This window comes from Astyanax mexicanus, chromosome 2 (genome assembly GCF_023375975.1).
Source record: "Astyanax mexicanus isolate ESR-SI-001 chromosome 2, AstMex3_surface, whole genome shotgun sequence".
Classification (NCBI taxonomy): domain Eukaryota; kingdom Metazoa; phylum Chordata; class Actinopteri; order Characiformes; family Acestrorhamphidae; genus Astyanax; species Astyanax mexicanus.
In genome coordinates this window covers 30,879,138-30,902,405 of record NC_064409.1, presented here as the reverse complement: position 1 = coordinate 30,902,405, position 23,268 = coordinate 30,879,138, and the positions used below count along the sequence as shown (strand labels likewise).

General features: G+C 37.8%; 1 protein-coding gene across 9 annotated transcripts in view; it reads right to left on the bottom strand.

Moving 5' to 3' along the window:
- Positions 1-23,268, bottom strand: part of eps8a (epidermal growth factor receptor pathway substrate 8a) — an 85,668-nt gene that overhangs the window by 26,498 nt on the left and 35,902 nt on the right. For all 9 annotated transcript variants that reach the window (XM_049474208.1, XM_049474210.1, XM_049474211.1 and 6 more), the window contains exons 2-3: positions 9,248-9,340; positions 4,179-4,246 (exon numbers count right to left, since the gene is read on the bottom strand). In XM_049474208.1, the coding sequence (XP_049330165.1) occupies positions 4,179-4,246; positions 9,248-9,312 (133 nt within the window). In that variant the 5' untranslated portion in view covers positions 9,313-9,340. The remainder of the gene's footprint in view (positions 1-4,178; positions 4,247-9,247; positions 9,341-23,268) is intronic.

Genomic DNA, 23,268 nt, shown 5'->3' with positions numbered 1-23,268 from the left:
AGAGTCTAAAAGCGGAGAGGGTGCGCATTTCTTGCGCAAAAAAACCCGCCAAAGAGTCTAAAAGCGGAGAGGGTGCGCATGTCTAGCGCAGAAAACGGGCCAAAGAGTCTAAAAGCGGAGAGAGTGTGCAGTTTTAGCGCAGAAAAACGAACCGAAGAGTTTAAAAGCAGAGAGAGTCGCAGGTTTAGCGCAGAAAAAGAGCAAAAGAGTCTAAAAGTTGCCGTAATTAATTTTAATATTAAGAGACATCGTGAAATGAAACATCAATTTGAAAAATCTTAGTTTACACAACACTGTCAAAGATCAAAGTCAAGTAAAATGGTGTGTAAATGAAATAATCAGGAAAAAATTATTATTTAAAGTGGTATATTTCATTATTTGTTTTATTACAGAGTCTTTGGCTCGTGACTTCAAATATATTTCTCCTTCTGGCCCCCGGCAAAAAAAGTTTGGACACCCCTGCATTAGATAGTTCTATTAGAAAGTCAAAACAGAGTGAAGCAGATAAAGAGAGATATATACAGTTTTTCAAATTTTTAAACTTGTTAAAAGCATTCTATTTTGCTTGTTTCAATGCTGCTCCTAATCATGGTCCTTTGCATAACTTTATTGGATGGAGAAACAAATTATTTAGAGAAAAAATCATAAAGGAAAAAATATTATTCTAGATGAAGCTCAGCACTTGGTTACAGTACACAGTGAATTAGAGAAGATGTAAAAGGTAAAATTCTAGGGAAAAGGAAAAATGTCACCACACACACTCTCCTCATGCCATGCTTCACTGGGCTCTACCTTTTTTTCTGTGTTTGGCAGAAGAGCGGAGGAAGTATTGTCCGTCTGTCCGTGAGAGCATGACCGGGCACAGGAGCACATGGGAGGTGTAGTGAACAATGGAGGAGTGAGTGAATGAAAAACAGAAGGAACATTTTTTGGCCCAGCGCTTGAATCTCAGTCTCCGAATGAAAACAGGGGTCATCCAGATCTTCAGTCTTAGGGGGGCTTCGTTTTTTGTTTAATGTGGTCTGGTGATTATCTGTTGAATTGAATTATTTGTCCGAGCAGGCAATCACTGTGCTGAAGGCCGGCATTAGTTAGTGATTAGGAGTCCAGGACATTACAAAATACAATGCTTATGAAACAAATTGAAGAGAATGCCAAGCATAAGAAATCCAACAGCCCCTTCTGAACTCAGTCATGAATTTTCAGCAGTTATAAGTGTACTTTTTTGTGTGCTTTGTCAACTAGTTACATAAGTACATTGTTCATACACAGGAATGACACACACACAGCCATTCTGCAGTTGAAACCCAGTAATTAATCTCTGCTGTTATACAGTGTATGAAAAATTATTATATTTTAATGCTACAGTGATATTTCGATGTGTCCATTGGTGTTTCATTAAAAAATTATTTGTTTTCCTTCTTTAACTGGATCAGACTTTTTTTTAATCACATTTTTGACATCAGGTGTTTTTTGTTTGTTTTCGTAAAGTTTTTTTTTCTTTCTTTTTTTACTTTGCCTGGCCTCGTCTTCTCTGACTTGGCTGTAAATCCATTTTTGCTCAGTATTACTTACAATCACACACATATGGTTACCTGCATAACAGATGTGATACTATAATATGGTCATTTTTTTAGTTAACTAATTTGTTTAAAATACAGTGAGCCACTGATTGTGCAAGTTCACCTATTTAGAAAGATGACAGAGGTCTGTAACTTTCATTATAGGTACACTTGAACTATGAGAGACAAAAATCTAGAAAATTACATTTTGAACGAATTTATTTGTAAATTATGGTAGAAAATAAGTATTTGTTCACACACAAACAGGCAAGATTTCTGGCTGTCACAGACATGTAACTTCTTCTTTAAGAAGCTCTTCTGTCCTCCACTTATTACCTGTATTAATAAGTGTATTAATGCATGTATAAAAGACACCTGTCCACAACCTCAAACAAACAGAAAAATCTAACTCTACAAATCTACAATAGGTAAGCAGGATGGTGTGAATAAATAAATTGTGGGAACAATTGTAAGAAAATGGAAAACATGCAAAACCATTGATAATCTCCCTCAATCTGGGGCGCCCATGCAAGATCTCATCCTGTGGGGTCAAAATGATCATAATGAATGACCTGCAGAGAGCTGGGACCAAAGTTACAAAGGCTGCCATCTGGAACACACTACACTGAGTGGGACTCCAATCCTGCGGTACCAGGCGATTCTCCCTCCTTAAGCCAGTACATGTCCAGACCCAATCACTGCTCTAGAGAAGATACGCCTGGAGGAATCGGACAAAATACCACCTACAGTTTTTGCACAATTACAAGAAAGGTTTGACCTGTCATTTCTTCATTTCAACTTCTAACCTCATTTCCTTCTTCCCCTCCTCTACTCCTCTATCCCATAATTTACCTTTGACCTCCTTTAAGCCCTATCTAAAGATGTTTTTACCATTAACTTCTATTACTTTTGTACTTCACTATTGTAGGTCACTTTGGACAAAAGTGTCTGCCAAATGTGATGTAATGTCATTGCCAATAAAGGTTATGTAACAGAGCATTGAGTTGAACTGTTGTTATTGACTAAATACTTATTTTCCACATCATTTACAAATCAATTCTTTTAACATCCTATAATGTGATTTCCTGGATTTCTTTCTCATTTTGTCTCTCATAGTTGAAGTGTATCTATGATAAAAATGACAGACCTCTTTCATCCTTCTAACTAAAAGAACTTGCACAATCAGTGGCCGACTAAATCCTTTTTTGCCCCACTGTATACTGCCCAGCCCATCAATCAGAGTTCCAATGATAGTATTAAAACTGTGTTCAGGATCCCTCCTGCTCACTCAGCTCTGCAGCATGTCTGTGTGTGAGGCATGGTCAGCACTGTGTGTGTTTGATGTTTGTTGGCCTTTCAGCACTGCAGGCTACAGAGTGCACATGCTGAGGGAGACAGACTCTCACTCTGCGTGAGCACGACCTCTGCGTGTCCACCCCCAGCATCAGCTTGGACGTTTCGGTACAGGCACATTTATGGAACACTGCTGTGCTGCTATACAGAATGAATGAAATACAGCTGCTTGTTTCAGTAGCGAATAAAAATTTTGATGATTGATCTACTATTGTCCCCACCTTCACAGAGTCAGCCACTACACCAAACTGCTCGACAGCAGTGACAGCTATTATACTGGACTGAGAGGGGGAGTGAGAACAGATGCATGTGTGGTACGTGTCATGTCTGCGATAAAGAAGAGCCGAGGCAGCTCTTGCTGAAAAAGATGAAAACAAACGGTGTGTGTTGCCATGGAAACAAAACGACTCGTTCATAGCACAGGACGGTGGAGCAATGGGGCAGGAAGTAGGAAACAAAGGGCATCTTCATTCAATGTCTTTCAAAGGTTTCCTCATTTCGCTGACCCCCAGCTAGAGTGGTATGTATGTAGGGTGTGAGGCACATGGGGTGAGATAAGAGGCAGCTGACAGAGGTAAACAGTGATTAGCAGGAGAGGTGCGATATGGGAAAGCTTGGAGCTCAGAGATAAGCCTTCCCCTTTACCTGGGAAAAAACACTGCAGTACACTGAACAGACAGCAGGTGGAGACTGCACATGTGATATCTATCTATCTATAGATATCACATGTGCATATATCTCTGAGCTACACACACACACACACACACACACACACACACACACACGATGCATCACTTCATAACATACAAAAATTATGTACCATCACAGAACGTTCCTGAGGAAAAAGGCACTAAAAATGGAGCCATTGATAGACTATTAAACAGCAAGCACATTTATTTTCATGTCACACATGTGTACTTCCCCTCAAGAAAAGCTGCATGAGAGTGTGGACAATGACAGGGTGGACAATTGTAGTGAAAAACGAAATTTGATGAAAATGTGGATTTTGGATTGTAAAAAAAAAAATGGTTTTAATTACTGTGATAAGTATCCAGTCCTGGGTAGACAGCTTTACCTATATATATTTTTACATAGTGTGCATATGAAATTTAATCTATATTAACTATGCTACAGAAACAAAAGGCACATTATGTTAATATTTACACATTTTATTCTGAAAGTCACCCCTGTACCCAAGTCTGGCTCAATCAATCAGTCAGAGGATGTACCTTAAAAGAAAAGCAGAAAATAAAATATACACACCATAGAGAGCCTTTGCACTGGACTTGGCATTGCGCGCTGGCAGCTCTGGTGACTGGGAGCCATGGCCGCTGCAAGACAAACACAAACAGACAGTTAAACAGACAGAGGTTCACATGGTGTCAGGCGACCCTCTATCCCCTCAAATATCCTGTGTGATGCATTCAAAAATGTTGGATTCTGCCCCTAGAGTAAATGGGTTCTGTGCATATGTTACCAAATTTTATGTGCTGGATGTGGGTTATTGTGTGTAATACTGATATTGTGAGATTTCAACATGTGCATTTACACTTGGTTGTCAAAGGCATCTCGGGGTAGTCAAACTGAATCTGACTGCTGTGTGAAGGAAAATGCAAATATTTTTATTAAGTGGCAACTAGTCATTTGAGTTTTGCCTCTTCCTCCAAAATTCACAATTTTACAAAGGCACGAGCTTAAATACAGTGGTCATCTGTGATTATATTCCTCACAGACAATGATCAGGTGTCCAGAGACAAATTGCATGGGGAGGAGCTTCAATTGATCTGGTATATGTATGTATTTAGCCCTACTTTGTGCTTTAAAATACTGCTGCTGCTGTTTTCCTTCTCCGAAAATTATGATTATGATTTTTGTGACAAAATATCTCTTGAAGAGAAGGGTGTGTTTACACTGCTGCAACTACAACTGTGTTTTAAATGTGTTTAAATTAAAATTTTATGTGGCTTAGCCATACCCAGTTATAATCCTGATATTCAAGATACACACTGCATTACAAGCCACATTGCTCCAATCAGATGACAGATCTTGACAGTTCACATTCACAAATGTAAGTGATCTGCATCTGTGTGTAATGTGAACAAATCTGTCCCTGAAACACTTCACATGTGCACATTGATACATGTATAAACGTTGACTTCTTCACCAACAACAAAAAAAACTTCATATTTGAGAGACGACTCGTAGCTTTATAAAGGTGAAATGGATGAGCTAGCAGCTCAAACGTGGAGCATATTTTACTGGAGTGAAGAGCAAACAGCTGGTCTGAAGTACGTGCTTAGATAGAGGAGGAGAAAAAAGACCAGGTGGTTTGCTTTTGCTGTTTTTGCAGCTATAGCTGCACAGCTGCACCAAGAGATGTGTGAATACGAGAGAGAAGCACCTGGTGCATTATAAAAAGCAAAAAGACGCATTAATTTAGATTTGACCTTTAACATACATGTTGCATGTCCATTGATCCGATTTTGGACCACATATAAAAGTGACTCAAATCTGATTTGAAAAAAGATGTACTAATTATGACTTGAGAATGTATGTTCCCCCATGCCAGTTTCATTTTGTACGTACGTTTCTAATGTGTTTTAGCAACACTTAGAGGAGATGCATTGAAATTGTAAATGAGAATGGATGGAATTTTTTTTTGTGTGTACGGAAGTTTTCAGCTCTGAGCGTACGCAACATTTTGGTAGGAATTCAACACAAGTCTAAGTTCATGAGGCCCCGGGTGTAAATGAGGTCAAAGAAGGTCTCCTATTGCTAATGCAACACACTATCTCTCTGGCAGGAAACTGTAGGAGTGATTTTCTGCTTCTGTGTCAGTTTAGTATTACTTTTCTTATTTGGATCCCTGGATCAAAATGTTTCAGACCCTCTGATCTACATGATAATAACTTGGCTGCCAATGGAAGCAGTTAACTCCCTGCTGTTTACTTAAGAACAAGAGCATGAATATGAGAACAGGAGTGTGTGAGTGCTCTTTGGTGTTGAGGTGGACTCAGGTGTCACCTGTGCTAAGAAGTGGAAGACTGGACACTTGATATTGCTTGATTCTATGACTCACGCTAATTGAAGGAGGAATTAATAATGTAGCACCAGTGGAAGTATTCATTAGGATTGTTGGCACTCCCTGATCTAAAACATGGGACACCCTGGGAAAATAGGATGGCAGGGCAATAAAGAAGGAATTCAATCAGAAAAAGATCAACAGATGTACAAGTCGACTATGTGTTTTAATGCTGTATTTGTATCATTTATACATTTGAAGGGAACAAAACATTTGCACCCTATTCATTTCTAATGGGGAATAAATCCGAAAAAGATTTTGTTGCAGCAGTGTTGATATCTGAACTCCAGAACAAGAAGGTTGTTGTGGTATCTCAAGTCCTTTCTTGGCAGCTGTATCACAGTTATAACTGAAGAGTACCAAAAATGGAAAAACATCTTTGCTATGCACAAACTGGTGTGTCGGATCACAAAGCTGTACACAATCCTTCACTGCACAATCAGACCGAACAATCTGGAGTTGAAATGGTGTCAATATCGTAAACAGTAAACAAGAATGTTTTGTAAACTCATTTATTTAAAGGTCCACTTTTTCTTGTTTTTTTGTGAAATACAATAAGTCTTTCTGAGTTGTATATTCATGCTGCATATGAAACTCTTCCTCAACCTCCATTGTCTGCAATAGCTAGTTAAAGAAAATATCGGGAAACCCGTGAATTCATGGCCTCGCCCACCTTGGCTCGCTACCGCACACAGACAGAGCTTAAGCCACACAGCGACACCATCTCATCAGATAGGAGCCGACAGTGCTAGGAAGAGCATGGCAGCTCGTTTCTGTGTTATTTGTGCAAATAACACATCAGTGTTATATGCTTTGCCCAGTAATTTAGAGATAAGGAACAAATGGTTAGAATTTGTCTATAGAACACCACCAGCAGAGTACAATTGAGGGTTTATGTTTAGAATAGTTCTGTTTACACTAGTTAAAAGTACAAATAACTAGGTTTACATAGGATCTCCGGAGGATTTCACATTTTTACAGAGACTCTAAGACTAGGTCAGTGGCTGAAGTGCACTTTACATGGCATTACACATGTTGTAAAGTAACATATGACATTGTAAAATAAAGACATTTTTACTCTAACAACAGTTTTTTCAATGTTTCTGACTGCTGTTTGTCTCACTGCCTCTAAGTGCTGTTAGCCATTTTGAAGTAGATATATTTGCATGTATGAATATTCATGAGTTGAAATCTTATTGTTTCTAAGTGGGGCCCTCTCCTCCACCGGACTAAAGCAGTGTTATACTGGATCACCTGAGATCTTTTTTTCACAAAAAAAAAAAAAAAACGGCTTACAGGGCATTCCATCATACTAGAGACTACAACTAGACTGTTTAAAATTCAAGAAAAAATGATGGAATGAGGAAAAAAAGTTAGATACAAATATGTTCTCTGTGGTTTCAGGGTAAACTCCTGACAAGCAAAATGCAGATGGGGGCGTTATAGCCCACCTTGCCCACATTGGAAATTGTGCCAACAGGTTCATGTTTGTTGAACCACTACAGTGAAAAGTCTAAATTACACAGTTTCATAACCAGAAATAAACTCATTAACCAATGTCTGGTGCACTGTTTTCTATAAGAGAACATTTGTTCCTCAGCTGTAAACATTGGTAGCAGCCATCTTGAAGCCTGCACTGTGTCTGCACTTTTTCCTATTTTTAAACACAACGGTATATCATACAGAGCAGAAACCACACAAACAAGAATTATCTCATTACAAATTAGGCCAGTCTGTAAGGATTCAGGACACTTATTATTAGGTATAATCTTGGTTACATTAGCCTGTGCAAAACTAAAGAAACAAACCCCTAATCTGACCTCTGGCTCCTGACGGTTTATTGTTTAGGGAATAAGGGAAAGTGTGCTAAACTTATTTATTACTGAGCTACTCAATAAAAACTTTAAACACTTCAACACTCTCTCAAAGATCACTTAAGCTCTACTGGGACAGCATTAGTCTTAAGGTGGGGAAAAGCAATTATTATCAGAGGTTCTCAGTGATTGTGTGCCTATCCCAAAAATGCTATGTCAGCCATTTTAAAGTACCAGGAATGTTTACAGTCCTTCAAGTACATACAAAAGGCTGTGGGTCACACTAATCCCCTGCAAAACCATATGTATGTAAACACTCTGCCATACCCTGCGGAAAATGAGTTTTTACAGCAATACAGAGGCACTCATTTTGTTTTGTTTTTAGAACAGATACTTACTTTTTTTTTATTAATAGCTAGAATTGAGGGAAAATCTTAGGGCTAATTTTAACTCTCTGGGGTCCAGGGGCATTTTCTTGAATTAGCATATCTTCTGAAATTTGACTTAAAAGACTCTTGCCTGTACTATAATACAGATATGTTTTATATGTCTCTCTCTAATGAAGAAAGGTTCTTCGAAGTGGTTACATTGGTCAGTTTCACCCAAAACATAGATATAATTAATCAATTTCAGCGTCAGGACTAATAACAGACACATGAATCCACCAGTCAGACAGGGCAAGAGGCAGAACCAGTGTCTCAGTCTTTATTCATAGGCTCATAACAAAGGCTGTGATTCACATGCTGTGTCTGGATTGGATGAATTGGAAAGGACTCTACTGATCACACTCTGTTGATCTTGGGTTAGTATAAATCGATATCGGATCGATTTTCAATTTGAAATTTAAAATAGTTTTTAACTCACTGTTACTATAAAAATTGTAGTTAAACGATGAGTGGATAGAGGACACTGTTGCATGAATATTCATGTTTGGTAGTCTATTTTCAGGTTAGCAGTGACACTGAGGTGTCCGATACTCTCTGTGCAGCTCACATACACATGCTGCTTTTTACACATTGTTATTTTGAAGGTGATGGCACTGTAAAAATCGAGTAGCCACTCCCATTTCACTGTCATTTATGCTGACATATCGTATCCCGTGCTAATAGTTCATAAATTGCCATGATGTCCTGTAAAAAAAAAAGCCTTATCCCATCTTTTCAAGTTAAATGAATTCTGTCCAAATATGGATTTGAACACACAAAGCAGTACGAAGGGAATGGCACTGTATCTCACAATCTATCACCAAGTCTTTGGTGTATCTTATATGTGATGCACCTCTAATGGGTGTATCTGGCAAGGCACATTTAAGAGCTCTGCATTCGCGGTTGTGGGATGTTATGATAATTTTAGCTAATTTAATAAAGTGTGTGTGTATGTCTGAGGAAATATGTATGAGGAAGTGGCTTTGTGAAAACACTAAGGGTGTCACTTACTTCAGCTGGGATGGGTAGGAACTGAAGCCTCCCGATGGGTAGGCAGGGGGAGCATAGCCATTCATTTTGGACTTCAGACAAGGGGGTCACCAACTGCAAGGAGAAATGGTAAAGCAATGTCAAAATATTTTACAGAACAAAGACATTTTTAAGTATGGCTTTTTAACAAATCAAGGGTTTATTGTGTACAGACATAATTGAAATGACTGAGACATGATTATTGGGTCTGCAATAGGGGTGTAATACTGTAAATATATGTATTGTTTAAGAAGAGTAAAGTCACAGTATGAGGTCACAGGCTTCGCACAGAGAACACACAATACACATAGTTTATGTCAACGTGTGAAAACTAAAGATCACAGATGAGCTGCACCCAGAAACCCAGAGATTCTCACAATACTGTAAAACTGCACATTTTATAGTGACCTTTTATTGTGACCAGGACAAGGTAAACCTGTGTAATAATCACTGTGTCTAATCAGCATCTTGATATGCCACACCTGTGACTGATGGATAGTTTATCTCAGTAAAGGAGAAGTGCTCACTAATACGGATTTACACCCACTTGTGAACAAAATGTGAGGAAAAATTGGTATTTTGTGTACATAGTAAAAGTCTCAGATCTTTAAGTTCAGCTCTTAAAAATTTGTGAGCAAAAACAAAAGTGCTGTGTTTATATTTCTGTTCAGTAATAAGGCAGCAAATTTAAGAGGGGTGCTTTTTCTGGAATTCCTTTCTTGGCTAATTAAAGGCAAAAGCGTATTCTGCAGAACTTTATATACAGTACTGATGAAACCACCAGTTAGGACATTGATATTGAGATTAAATTAGCATAATTTTGTAAAACAGAGAAGATTTTAATAAAACTTATTTAAATCCTCCCAGCCCTACACTCTAAAATTCATAACCAATCAATGACAACTGTGACATAAGTCTGTACATGTTCAGCCCATATTAAACATAATAAAGTTTTTATCCCTATTTACTGCCAGAGCTCTTTTCCTTTTTTTGGGAGAATTTGGCTTAAGTTTTGTTTTAATATAGCCTCCATTAAACAAATTGTAACACACCTCTTATTGCTGAACTTTATTTTGTATTTAATTTAATTTTGTAATACGAGCTGCTTTTCACACATTTTTCACACTTTTTCACTACTCTACATAAAATAGTGTATGTTTCACTGTTTGCTATTTATTACTAATCTACAGCTTGTACCAAATACCTGGTAGGGAGAAGGACTATACAATGTAAGCTGGAACAAACAGTAACTTGCACAAATTAAGTTTTAAACAGTCTGTTTAATAAATGAAAAGTAAACTAACAATAGTTTTTTTTAAAGTTCCCCTCCATCATACTGAACTTACTAAATGTACCAATCCCTGACTGACACACAATTATTTGAATCAAACCGTGACTTCTGTGTTCCAGCCCAACCCAGTACCTGAAAAAGTACTAGATCATCTTTCTTCTCTTTCATTCCACCTACAAGTAGTATTGTCCTTTGTTTATTTTTTTATGAGACATACAAACACAAGTTAATTAGGTAGAAACACCTTTTCCTGAACGCATTCCACTTTATAGATAAGGAGAGAGATTAAAAAAAAAATCTGATATAAAACAAAGATAATGCTGAAATACATGTGGGAATAAAGCAGGTATTAACTTCACTTGCTTCCTTGTTTTCAACACACTGTATTGTTTGCTCACACTGCAATAGACCATGTTTTTTTAGTCAAACCAACTTTTATCATACTGACAATTTAACAGTCCTATTGTGTTCATTTCACAATAGCTGGTTTCCTGTTCCTGTTTAAAAATTAATATACTAGGAAATACATGTATTCCCAACAGCTAATGAAGATCTTTAATCAATCTAAAGTCTTTATTTTACATTATTTATTTTTTATTATTATGACTACAGAAAATAATGAGAACATTTGTTCTGAAACCATTTTACCATTGTGTTGCTTAGGGTTAGAATTACATTTAAAAACTGAACTATATTACAAAACTCTGGAAACAACATCTAGAATAGTGCATTTACTGAAGAAAAACTAAACAAATGTGCATCTTAAGGAGTTAATGGGTTCCCACATCCAGGCAGTGGTGGTTGTTAGATGTATGAGGTCGTTGCTTATGTGTTATTATTTGGGTAGTCACTTGGGGTGCCTTATGTGGTTGGTTAAGAACTGTATTTGCTGGGAGCCTGCCATATAGTATCAAACACAATTTATTGTGACACAGTAACATTGTGACAAAATAAATCCAGATAATGATAATAGCAGTGTTATGTATCGAATGCAGCCTATTATTTACTGTCAACAGTGTCCATCTACATTTTATACACTTACTATTTATTGCTAACAACTGGTCTTTTATCAGATAAACCAAGACAGCCAGCAAGTGTACAAAATTCATGAAAGCAGATTAAATTAACTATACATTTTTCAGAGAGAAAATGGGAACACAACAGGAACTTTAAGAAGCTTTTTTTTCTAGAGACATATAGCCAAGTCAGCATAAGACAAGTCAAAGCTCATCTGTTATTTAAACAGAGTAAACAGAAATAAAACCTTTAAATCAGGACGGCATTAGGAAAAGTCTAAGTGACTTTGAACGCGGGTTGATTGTTGCATAACTGTGTCTTAGATGACTAAGAATGGGAATACAAGAAGGAAACAGACTGTCAGCAAGAACAGTCCACCCACAGCTACACAGAGAGATATTATAAAGACCAATAACCACCTGAGAGTTCAGTGGTGTAGAAACAGATCTGCAGGGGTGTGGAAAAAGGGATCTGAGTGGGTGAGTGCATGTGTGCTGTACAGTAAAAAAACAGTACAGGCCTGAATATCTGACCACTAGAAATAAGATCTGGAGGATCTGTTATGCTGTGGCTGCATTTTACACCCTCCAAGTCTATGTAAGTCAGGACTGACAGTATAAACACTGTAATAGATATTGTCTTCACAGAACAGGTCACTGGACCCCCAGCTTTCCTGATGTGAAATTCATAACCTTTCCAACAATGTTGACTTCAGTCTACAGCAACTGCAACAGCCACTTTCTGCCCTCCTGTGCGCTGCAGGAGGTGAGAGCTCAAGCCAGGGGGTGCCTCATGCTCCTTACATGTGAGTCAGGCCGAATCAAGAGAGTGCCTGGAGGGAAGAACAGCTTTAGAGGAGAGGCTCATAGCCGGAGCAGGAAATACGGTGAACTGAGGCACAGTAATGCCAGAGAGACGAGCTAATTATAATCTGAACTCAGGCACCCTGTCCATCAACGCAGGAGCAGCACAGCCAACATTATAAGGTGTTGTGACAATGAAGTCCAAGACTGAAACCATACACTTCATACACATATTACACACATACAGAAATGATCACATCAAATGATTATATACATAATGTGAAGCCACTGGGTCACCAAACTTTAAATGAGTGTCTTTATTTATTGGGCAGAATGTTGATAAGTCACACTTCTTATTTTACTTCCTAAATAAAAACATATTATAGGGGCTGTACGTGGTCCAGTGGACTAAGCTCTGCCACTATGATCAGAAGATTACTGGTTCAAATCCGGTTCATCGTCTACCAGAGCCCTGAGAGAGCACAATTGGCTCTCTCTCCCCACATCGTCTGTGAGCTGATATATATGAACCGAGTCTCTGCGCTTTCCTCCGAACGCGGTGGATACTCGGCAATGCTGCATCAGCAACAGTTTGAAAAGAGGCTGTGGCTGACTTCACATGTATCAGAGAAGACCCTCCTAGTGTTGGGGGATCACCAGTGATAGGGGAAGTCCTAATGAGTGGGTTGGTAATTGGCCGTGTAAATTGGGAAGAAAATAGGGAAAAAATTTTAATAAAATAATTTTAGAAATGAATTCTTGGGGAAACTATTAACACCAATGTTCACTTCATTTTGCTAGCCTGTTCTGTGGATGTTTACTTAATGTGCTTGATGAATGCCTAATTTATCAGTGTGTGTCATTAGCTTAGTTAAATTGGGTTTGTCTATAATTGTAATTTAGAAAATGTTCAGATAGTATGTTGGTAGAAATTAATGCAGAAATCCCAGTAACCCCACTTATAACCCTCATTTGCCTTTTTTGCAACTGTGTAGGCTAACATATGTTCTATACAAAAGGTCAGTTATTAAGCATACTTAAGATTTTGTTTTTAGACAAACGTGATGCATTGGCTGAGTTTTATTCAGCACTACACCTGTAGAGTGTGAGTGTTTTATTTTCCACGTGAGTGTTGCCTACTCAAATAAGAAAATGAGATCTATTTGTCTGTGATATCTTACGTGAAGATATTTAGCTCAGTTTCCCAGTCCAAACACTGCAATATAATCATTCAGACCCATTTTGGTAACTTCATGATATTGACTTTAACTGAAGTGGCCATTAAGCCTGGGCCTCCTGCCAGTGAGATAAGATCCGGGTAGAAAAGGTAACATCCAAATGTCCTGCACACAGAAGCTTGTACGATGACTGTATATAATCCGACATATCCGAGTCATATTCCTGTATATCCTCTACAGTGTTGTTTCACTGTTAATTCTTTGATGTGTATTTCAGGATTATATAATAGTACAAAGTTTTTGGGAAACTCTGAGCACCAAAACAGAAGTAATTTGTTGTTAAATCCATAAATAAATAGAGAATTTTGTATAAAATGCTTGCATTGCTTGCTGATATTATACATAATGAATATTTTCTGATGAAACCTCCTCAGAATCTCCAGCAGGGCGAGTTAATCAGGACACGAGTCTCAGAGAGGAGGGGAAAAAGTATTAATAACCTGTGGGGGATCCTCTATGGGTTTAAATACTGGAGCCTCTTCAGATCTGTACAACAAATGTACAGTCTCTCTGCTCTGTGATTACCTTTCCCATGGCTGTACTTCTCTTCTCTTCTCTTTCTAAAGCAGGAAATCTCACCCCCGCATGAACCAGCTCTGCGCTCTTCACTGTAACATCTCTTAGATATAAGAGACTGAGAAATGACCTAGTATCCAACCATTACTACATATATATACAGCCACCTCATTAGCAACAGAGCTTTTCACGAGTCACTTAACCTTACCTCCATATTTAAGAAGCTTCCTGAGGGTAAAATAAAAGAACAAAAAACACAACCTTTCCATCATTTCTTCAAAGAAGCGTGCATTGCATTTGTTAGGAATGCCTTATTCCAGAGATGAAGGGATCCAGCAAGTTTCCAACACATCTCAGATTTCACTGCTCTAAAGTGAGAGTACCACCTGATCTACGAAATCCACTTTGGGAAACTTAAAACTTGAGCAGACTTTTTTTTTTTTCTAAAAGAAACACTGAACTTGAGAGCTTCTGGCCTGAGCTAACTAAAAGCCTTTATTATTAGCACAATGACTCTGCATTTCATAAAATATGACCTAATCCCAAAGAAAGCTAACGTGTTTGGATTTTCAATTTGAAAGGCGGTAAACGCTGGGCTATTCAATGCAACAGCAATGCACCTTATTTACTCAGCGCCCATGTTGAAATGGGGGTACGCACCTAAACTGGAAATTCCAAGGCAGCGATGGAGCCGCCAGAATATCTACCAGTTTAAATGGCGATGCCTGTGTGGACAACTAACCTCTTGAACTTACTTTTGCGTCCACGTTAATCTGTGATATCAAATCAGACACAAAATGAATGTTAACACGACCGTTAAATGCCAAATACAGTCCCGCTAAGCATGAGACTGTACAATCTTGGAAGACCTGGCTCCCCACAATAGGATATTAACAAATTTTAATCTCTCTAAAAAGTTACCCTCCACTCGTTTTGACGTTTAACCGAGAAAATAACCAGTTCTGAGTTAATCAAGTCATAGCCGGAGCTCTATGTTTAGCTAGCTTACTGTCTCTCTGCTTACGTTCATCTGGGTAGATCGGCTGGCTGGGTAATATTAATATGGCTAGCCTTAGCTAGCTAGCTAGCACAGTAACAGACATCTTAATTTGAAATGGTGATCTCTTCTGATCTTGTGAATCTATTCATGGTGAATTATGGGATCTTTGGGGAAACTATGGAAGGTTTGACCTTTATAAGAGTTCTCTCTTTTAGAAGAAGTGCATTTAGGAACGCAGCAGTGAGGCAGCATTGCTAGTACCCAGCGGTACAACACTGCTTCCATACTCCACAGCCTCGTTTTGGTAGACGATGGTGACGTAGGTGAATAAGGCATATACTCAGCCTCTAGTCAAAGGCACTAATTTCCATTGAGATAAATGGAGATAAATATTCAAATCTGCCTCTCACATCTGAGCCATGCTGAGTCACACATAATGAGCAAGACCTATCAAGCTCATATCAAGATCAAACAATGTGGTGCTTCCTCATATTCAGGTGAACTACATGAGACCTTTCATGCCTTTCATGACGACTGAGAAACATGTCTAAAGACTTCTAAAGTGCTACATGTTCACAAGTGTGCGTTTGTTATGTAATTTTACCTGTAGTGTTATAGCAATGCTGGATTTGAGCCTTTTCATAAAAGATGTGTAAGTATAAATTTTCTTAGATCCTTAGATGAATCCCAATTCGGACATGGGTGGTTCTGAATAGATTTCCAAATGAGATGTTATCGATAAACTAAAATGATGACAAGACACAAAAGGTGGAACTTAGAAATGTGGAAGTTTAGTGCCCTGGACACAAAGACGCAAGATGAGCAACAAACCCCACAAACACTAACTAAACGCTGCCTGTTTCGGTCCCGGGCACGTATGTAAGCCTGTTAAAATGTGTTAAAATTTCTATTACATAAATGGCATAATACTTTATTCACATGCAGATCAAACACAGATCAGTCACAACATTAAAATCAGCCATAAAATTATAATCACCTTCTTGTTTCTGATTTCCTTGTAGCCGGTTTTAATATTTCCCTAACAACTTTAATCCTTGATTTTTAAATTAAACATATGATTAATTTTAAATATCATAAATCATTACAGATACTTTAGAAGAATACAAGAAAAAAAAATGAAATCCTGTATGGAAGAAAAAGATGCATCAAGAGGCATCGATAATCATGCCTAGAGAGTCCCACTGTAAAAAGTGATTCTTCTTGGATAAAACAACATATTTACTTTATTTTGCTTCTAAATATTTCATATGTTTATTGAATGTATAGTTTGCATTATAAACTAAACTACATAAGCTCGTCAAAATCTATTTCGTTTTTCTAAAGTTCAGCACAACACTGATAAACTGGGTGGACGACATATTTTAAAATCAAGTTCAAATCAATGAAGCTTTGGTCCTAATCCAGACATGCAGCAAAATGTGCGCTAGAATACAGCCGTGTGATTGGCCTGTAAATAACATTAAATACTTACTTTTACCTAAAACTTTCAAGACCTCATATTTACATGCCAAATAAAGTAAGAGTGAAATTGTAGAAATACATTGATAGTGGTTAGATAGCTAGTAAGAACTAGCTGACTATGTTGGTTGGTAGGTTACTTTGGTTTACATTTGAGTTTTTGGTGAGCTGGAAAGTTGTTAGCAGGCTAAATGCTAGCGTGGAGACTCGGGGAGCAGATGAGGACTAGGGATGATATAGTTAGCTAGCCTAGCTCTTTATCTAGTCTAGACAGGCAGTTTGTTAGCGGGGTAAATGCTAGCATGCCCACTGGAACCCAAACAGAACAGGAAAGTAACAGATTTTTATATTTACTTAGGTTATATTTGTCTGACATTATAGTTTGTTTGATAATTTGAAAAATGTAAGTAATGCAAAAACAAAAAAAGTTTTTTTTTACACCACTGTAAATGCACACACGCACCGTGATGGCGATTCTGAAATTTTATACTGTGCGGTCATATAATGCGCAGTATTTAAAGACTCATTTCCAGATTACAAGTTCTGCCCTAAACAGTAATAATTTCACAATTCAGAGCACAAGCAGACTCTAGAGGCCTTTGGCAATATTTCACAAATCAAGTCCAAAAGACTAATCCAGCTGACTCTTTACTGCAGATTCCACCAAGCAGTTAATAATAAAACAGGACCACAACAAACAAGCAGGTTTACCTGTAACATTTTTAACAGTCATTAGAAGGTCATGAGAGAGTGGTGAGACAAGTCTCCTCTGCTGCGGCTCTAGATTTCCCAGCTCGGTGCGACGCTCTGATGTTTCAAGAGATTTCTGATTCAGCCCAGAGCGTGCCTTTCACCTTTCTGTAACCCAACCGGTGCCATTAGTGAATAATTGAGTTTGGTGTAAATAGGGAGAGATTGTATCTTGGTTTCCACAAATCAACTAATCAGACACTCTGTTGTATAATAAACTCAATCGAGAGATTAAGAGTGACGACAGAAACCTTCAGTCAAAAGCTGAGTTCATTTAAAGAGCCTGAAAAAACCTCTGTCTGCTCAATTCAGTAACTGCACAAGATTACAAACCTGAATCTCTTTTATAATGAAGTAATCCACAGTAATTCACTTAAAAATAAGTAATCCGGATTATGTATCCCATTGACTATGTATAGAAAAAAAACAAAACAGCAATAACTGCTTTATACAGGATACTGTTTTTCATAATAATATTATAGGAAAATATTGAGATATTATATTGGAGAACCATTTTATTTGCTTGTGGATTGTAATATTGTTTTATGTTAATTTTTTTTTAAGTATAATATTAGGGATGCCTCATATTTGAATTGTAGCAGTATTTTATTCTGTGACGCACTAAAAGTATCCACTCCTAGCCTGCCTTAAATTTGGTGATGTAAGGCTTGGATGAAGCTGCTCGACCATAAAAACCCATTCCATGAATGCACTCGGTGTATCCATGAAACAATGAAATAAATTCTATAAATAAAACACAAGAACAAAGTCAAGTCTCTTTTTGTATTAATCAGTAAAAAAAAAATACTGAAATTTTTAACATTTAATAAAATTTGCCTTATATGGCAGGGCACCTCCTGCATTTGCACATACCAATGCCAATGCAGAAACACTAGATTGTGAGTTAAGTAATTCTTAAATTAAAGTGCACTCATGTCTAATGTCACTTTTTGTGTCTTTCAGATATCACACACATATACAGTTGTGGTCAAAAGTTTACATACACTTGTAAAAAAACATAATGTTATGGCTGTCTTGAGTTTTCAATAAGTTCTACAACTCTTATTTTTCTGTGATAGAGTGATCGGAACACATACATGTTTGTCACAAAAAACAGTCATAAAATTTGGTTCTTTCATAAATTTATTATGGGTCTGCTGAAAATGTCACCAAATCTGCTGGGTCAAAAATATACATACAGCAACAAAATTTGTCAATTTTGGTGATGTAGCGAGTTGTGTCAATCAAATTAGCTTCATGGCATGGCCTCTTCACTTCTTGTAAGTGATTCTGATTGACTACAGCTGTTGACTTCTCATGAGCCCATTTAAATAGGGCTCATTTGACCCAGTGATTAGACTCAGCTACAAAAGCTACAATGGGAAAGTCAAAGGAACTCAGTGTGGATCTGAAAAAGCGAATTATTGACTTGAACAAGTCAGGGAAGTCACTTGGAGCCATTTCAAAGCAGCTACAGGTCCCAAGAGCAACTGTGCAGACAATTATACGCAAGTATAAAGTGCATGGAACAGTTGTGTCACTGCCACGATCAGGAAGAAAACGCAAGCTATCACATGCTGCCGAGAGGAGATTGGTCAGGATGGTCAAGAGTCAACCAAGAATCACCAAGAAGCAGGTCTGCAAGGATTTGGAAGCTGATGGAACACAGGTGTCAGTCTCCACAGTCAAGCGTGTTTTACATCGCCATGGACTGAGAGGCTGCCGTGCAAGAAAGAAGCCCTTGCTCCAGAAAAGGCACCTTAAGACTCGGCTGAAGTTTGCTGCTGATCACATGGACAAAGATAAAACCTTCTGGAGGAAAGTTCTCTGGTCAGACGAAACAAAAATTGAGCTGTTTGGCCACAACACCCAGCAATATGTTTGGAGGAGAAAAGGTGAGGCCTTTAATCCCAGGAACACCATGCCTACTGTCAAGCATGGTGGTGGTAGTATTATGCTCTGGGGATGTTTTGCTGCCAGTGGAACTGGTTCTTTGCAGAAAGTAAATGGGATAATGAAGAAGGAGGATTACCTCCAAATTCTGCAGGAAAACTTAAAACCATCAGCCCGAAGGTTGGGTCTTGGGCGCAGTTGGGTGTTCCAACAAGACAATGACCCAAAACACACATCAAAAGTGGTAAAGGAATGGCTAAACCAGGCTAGAATTAAGGTTTTAGAATGGCCTTCCCAAAGTCCTGACTTAAACCCCATTGAGAACATGTGGACAGTGCTAAAGAAACGGGTTCATGCAAGAAAACCATCACATTTAGCTGAACTGCACCAATTCTGTCAAGAAGAGTGGTCAAACATTCGACCTGAAGCTTGCCAGGAGCTTGTGGATGGCTACCAAAAGCGCCTAGTTGCCGTGAAAATGGCCAAGGGACATGTAACCAAATACTAATGTTGCTGTATGTATATTTTTGACCCAGCAGATTTGGTGACATTTTCAGCAGACCCATAATAAATTTATGAAAGAACCAAATTTTATGACTGTTTTTTGTGACAAACATGTATGTGTTCCGATCACTCTATCACAGAAAAATAAGAGTTGTAGAACTTATTGAAAACTCAAGACAGCCATAACATTATGTTTTTTACAAGTGTATGTAAACTTTTGACCACAACTGTAGATGGAGAAGAAGCAGATGAATATTGTGTGTACTTAAAGTTTGAGAACTCTTTATTGGAGCATTTACCAATAAAAAATGTGCAAATTACGTGTTACATGCAAAATCATTCTGCTTGTTTTCCATGAATGAGGCCCACTGAGTGCAAAAGAACAGAGGGGAATTTAACCACTTGTCTGTGTCATATGTGAAGGCCTGGGCAATCAATTGGCAAGAACATTGCTTAGCCCTGTGGGAACGAGAGACTACTATAAGAACATTGACAATTACACTCTCTAATGAGATCACAGGGACAGCAGCTGAATTTTAATCCCTGCTGCTCGGTAAAGCTTTACCAGGTGCTCTTTATGGTGAATCTGTCATTTACACTCATGTGTGTTTACTATAACACACAACAGGCTTTTCTTCCCACTTAACAGAGGGTTTACTAGTATATTTAGTTGTAAATACAACATCAGTGGAGTTTTAAAGATCAATTCTATAATTTAAAAAATACAGATTTAAAGCACATAAATAATCAGACTTATGATCATGTCTGATATAGTCCTGCATACAGTTTTACCGAGACCACATTAACCCGTTTCTGATGTCCTGCCTGGGTCTGTGTGCTAGCCTGGCTAATCCAAAACATTAGCATTAGCCACTTTAGATAATGAATAATCAGCCCACATTAGCGCACCATTAAAAGGCAAAGCGAATAGAAATAAAGTATAATAAGGCTGACTGCAGTACAGCCTGGCCACAGAATACCTTTAGCATGAAGTTAAACACAAACAGACCCTCACCATGACATCAACTGTCAATGACCTTTATATCAATTTGCCTACGAAACCATTGATAGATAAGCACCCTGACCTGACCTGCATCAGAAAAATCAGAAAACAGTTTTTCTGTTAGAAAAAGTTCTGTTAGATATTGATCAAATTTAATGTTCACCAAACATTAAACCAGATATATTTTTTATGTGTACATTTTTATCTGAAACACCACTCTAGATCCTCCTGTTTACTTTATTGGAACTAGGGCTGTACATATGGAACTAGGGCAGTTGCCACCCCCTAATGTGGCTAATGCCCCTGTCTTTCGGCATTAGCTGCTAACCGCTAGTGCTAATGCTAATTTAGGAATCTAAACTTACTGTAAATAAACGGAAGAGCTTTACTCACTCAAATAAACAGTTTTCAGGAGAGAAATCTATGCAGATTAACATCCTGCGCTCGTTTAACTTTGAAAGATTTTTTTTAAAGGATTACAGTTTTTTTTACTTAACTTAACTTAACTATCCCCCACCACCACCACCCAGCGGTGAGACTTGCTGATTAAGAAAGAAAACATGGCCACATCCGTTCCTTACTCGAGCTGTTTAAAATTCAAATTATTAATCCAATGTGCCTTATGTATGAAACCAGACCAGAAAATAGAAATTCATTCATAGCGCGTCTTATATTCCGGTAAGCCTTATAGTGCAAAAAATACAGTGTGTCTCACAGCCTAGTCATTCAGTTAACTCAAGTTCTTACACTTTTGTTGTTTTAAATACATTTTTTATAGTGATGCTGACATAATTTTACAGAGCATTTTCAGTGCAGGAGCTTCACTTTAAACAAAGTACATTTTACTTATGAACTTTAAAAAATTAAGGATTCAAAGGCATTACTAAAAGGATCTTCATTTAAAAAAGAGATTTGCTGAATGCAGACAATTTAGGTCATAAATTACACTTTCATATATAATAATAAAATATGTGCCCTTAATATTTTTACAATGTTGGAGCAGGAAATCTACAATGCTAACAGCCAGAATTTGCAAAGTTGGAGCAGTTTAGCCAGAATGCTTAAAGGCAAAGCATCTGTGATCCATAGAGAAATGCTATAACCAGCAGGATTATGACTTCATGTCCTGAAAACTCTTATTTTCCACTGAAAATAGAATTTTTGGATTAATTTTTGACTTTGATGATACATTTTCTGAACATGTACATGCAACTATAGGTTTTGTAAATACACTGACCTAGAATGACCCATTCATTCGACAGATGACCCTGACATGTTTTGTAATGATGACTTTACGCAGTCAAGCAATGTTGTGTGTGTGTGTTTTTTTTTACAGCATGAGTAGATGCTTATGTAACTGTTCAGTATAACTCCTACACTGCCATGCTTCACCAGGACCATCAATTCTCCATTTGTTTTGAATGCTAAGCATTTCAGCTACTAATGAGAGTTTAGCACATGATAGCTTCTGGCACCAGTGCAGCAGATAGCCGTGCAACATGGTGAAAGGACAGAGGAAGTGAAGGAGCCAAGATGAAGAGAGAAAAAGAGAGAGAGAGAGAGAGAGACAAAGAAACACCTGGCTAGCACACACTGATAGAGGTTGCTAAAAGATTGATGAGAACCCGGCTCACCTTTATTGTGCGGGTCACTGCACCACGACATCACCAATCAAACTGATCAAAACAACAACATGATCACCAGCACACACATCTAAAGTAACATATCTTATTCAATGTATTTTTAAACAATTATTGCTGCTATATCTAAAGCCAGTACTTATTACTTTCTATACACAGGTCAACAGAGCTGCCAACCATCCAAAGCTCTTGTTCAAACAGCATCATTAGTGTCTAGCCATGGCCTGCAACACTTTGCATCTCTAATATCATACTACAGAGTGATACTTATGCAAATGCAGAACACTCACTCTGTAGTCAGAGAGGATGTTCGGAGGAAGTGCTGTAATGTCAAGCATCCAAAATGCACCAGTATCACCTACTCCATGCTGTCTCTGAGTGTAGACCAGTAGGGTTTTAAACAGGGGTGGGCGATATGGCCCTGAAATAATATCACGATATTTCATGTTATTATCGTGATAACGATACTCTTGGCGATATGACAAAAAAATACAAGAATTTTAGCAGATTCGTAACAGAACTCCAAATATCTCCATATATCCAGGATTAAAGTAAAATAAATGATACTGGACAGATATAATCTGTCTCTAGTAGATATTTAATAGGAAATGTGTGAATTTTTCTTTTGCTTAAAACAGCTAAAAAGTGGTACCCTGATGGGATAATTAGGGGTGAGTGACAATATTTTAGGGTATAATATCGTTCACGATATTCAAAAATGTTGGCGATATTATCCTGACAATACAATATGGCACATCACTAGTTTTAAACATAGACTCCATTCTTTCTCCAACATTTTTACATTGGTTTACATTATAGTAACATGTATTTATACCCTGTAAACTATAAATGATTTCTTCAGAATCAGA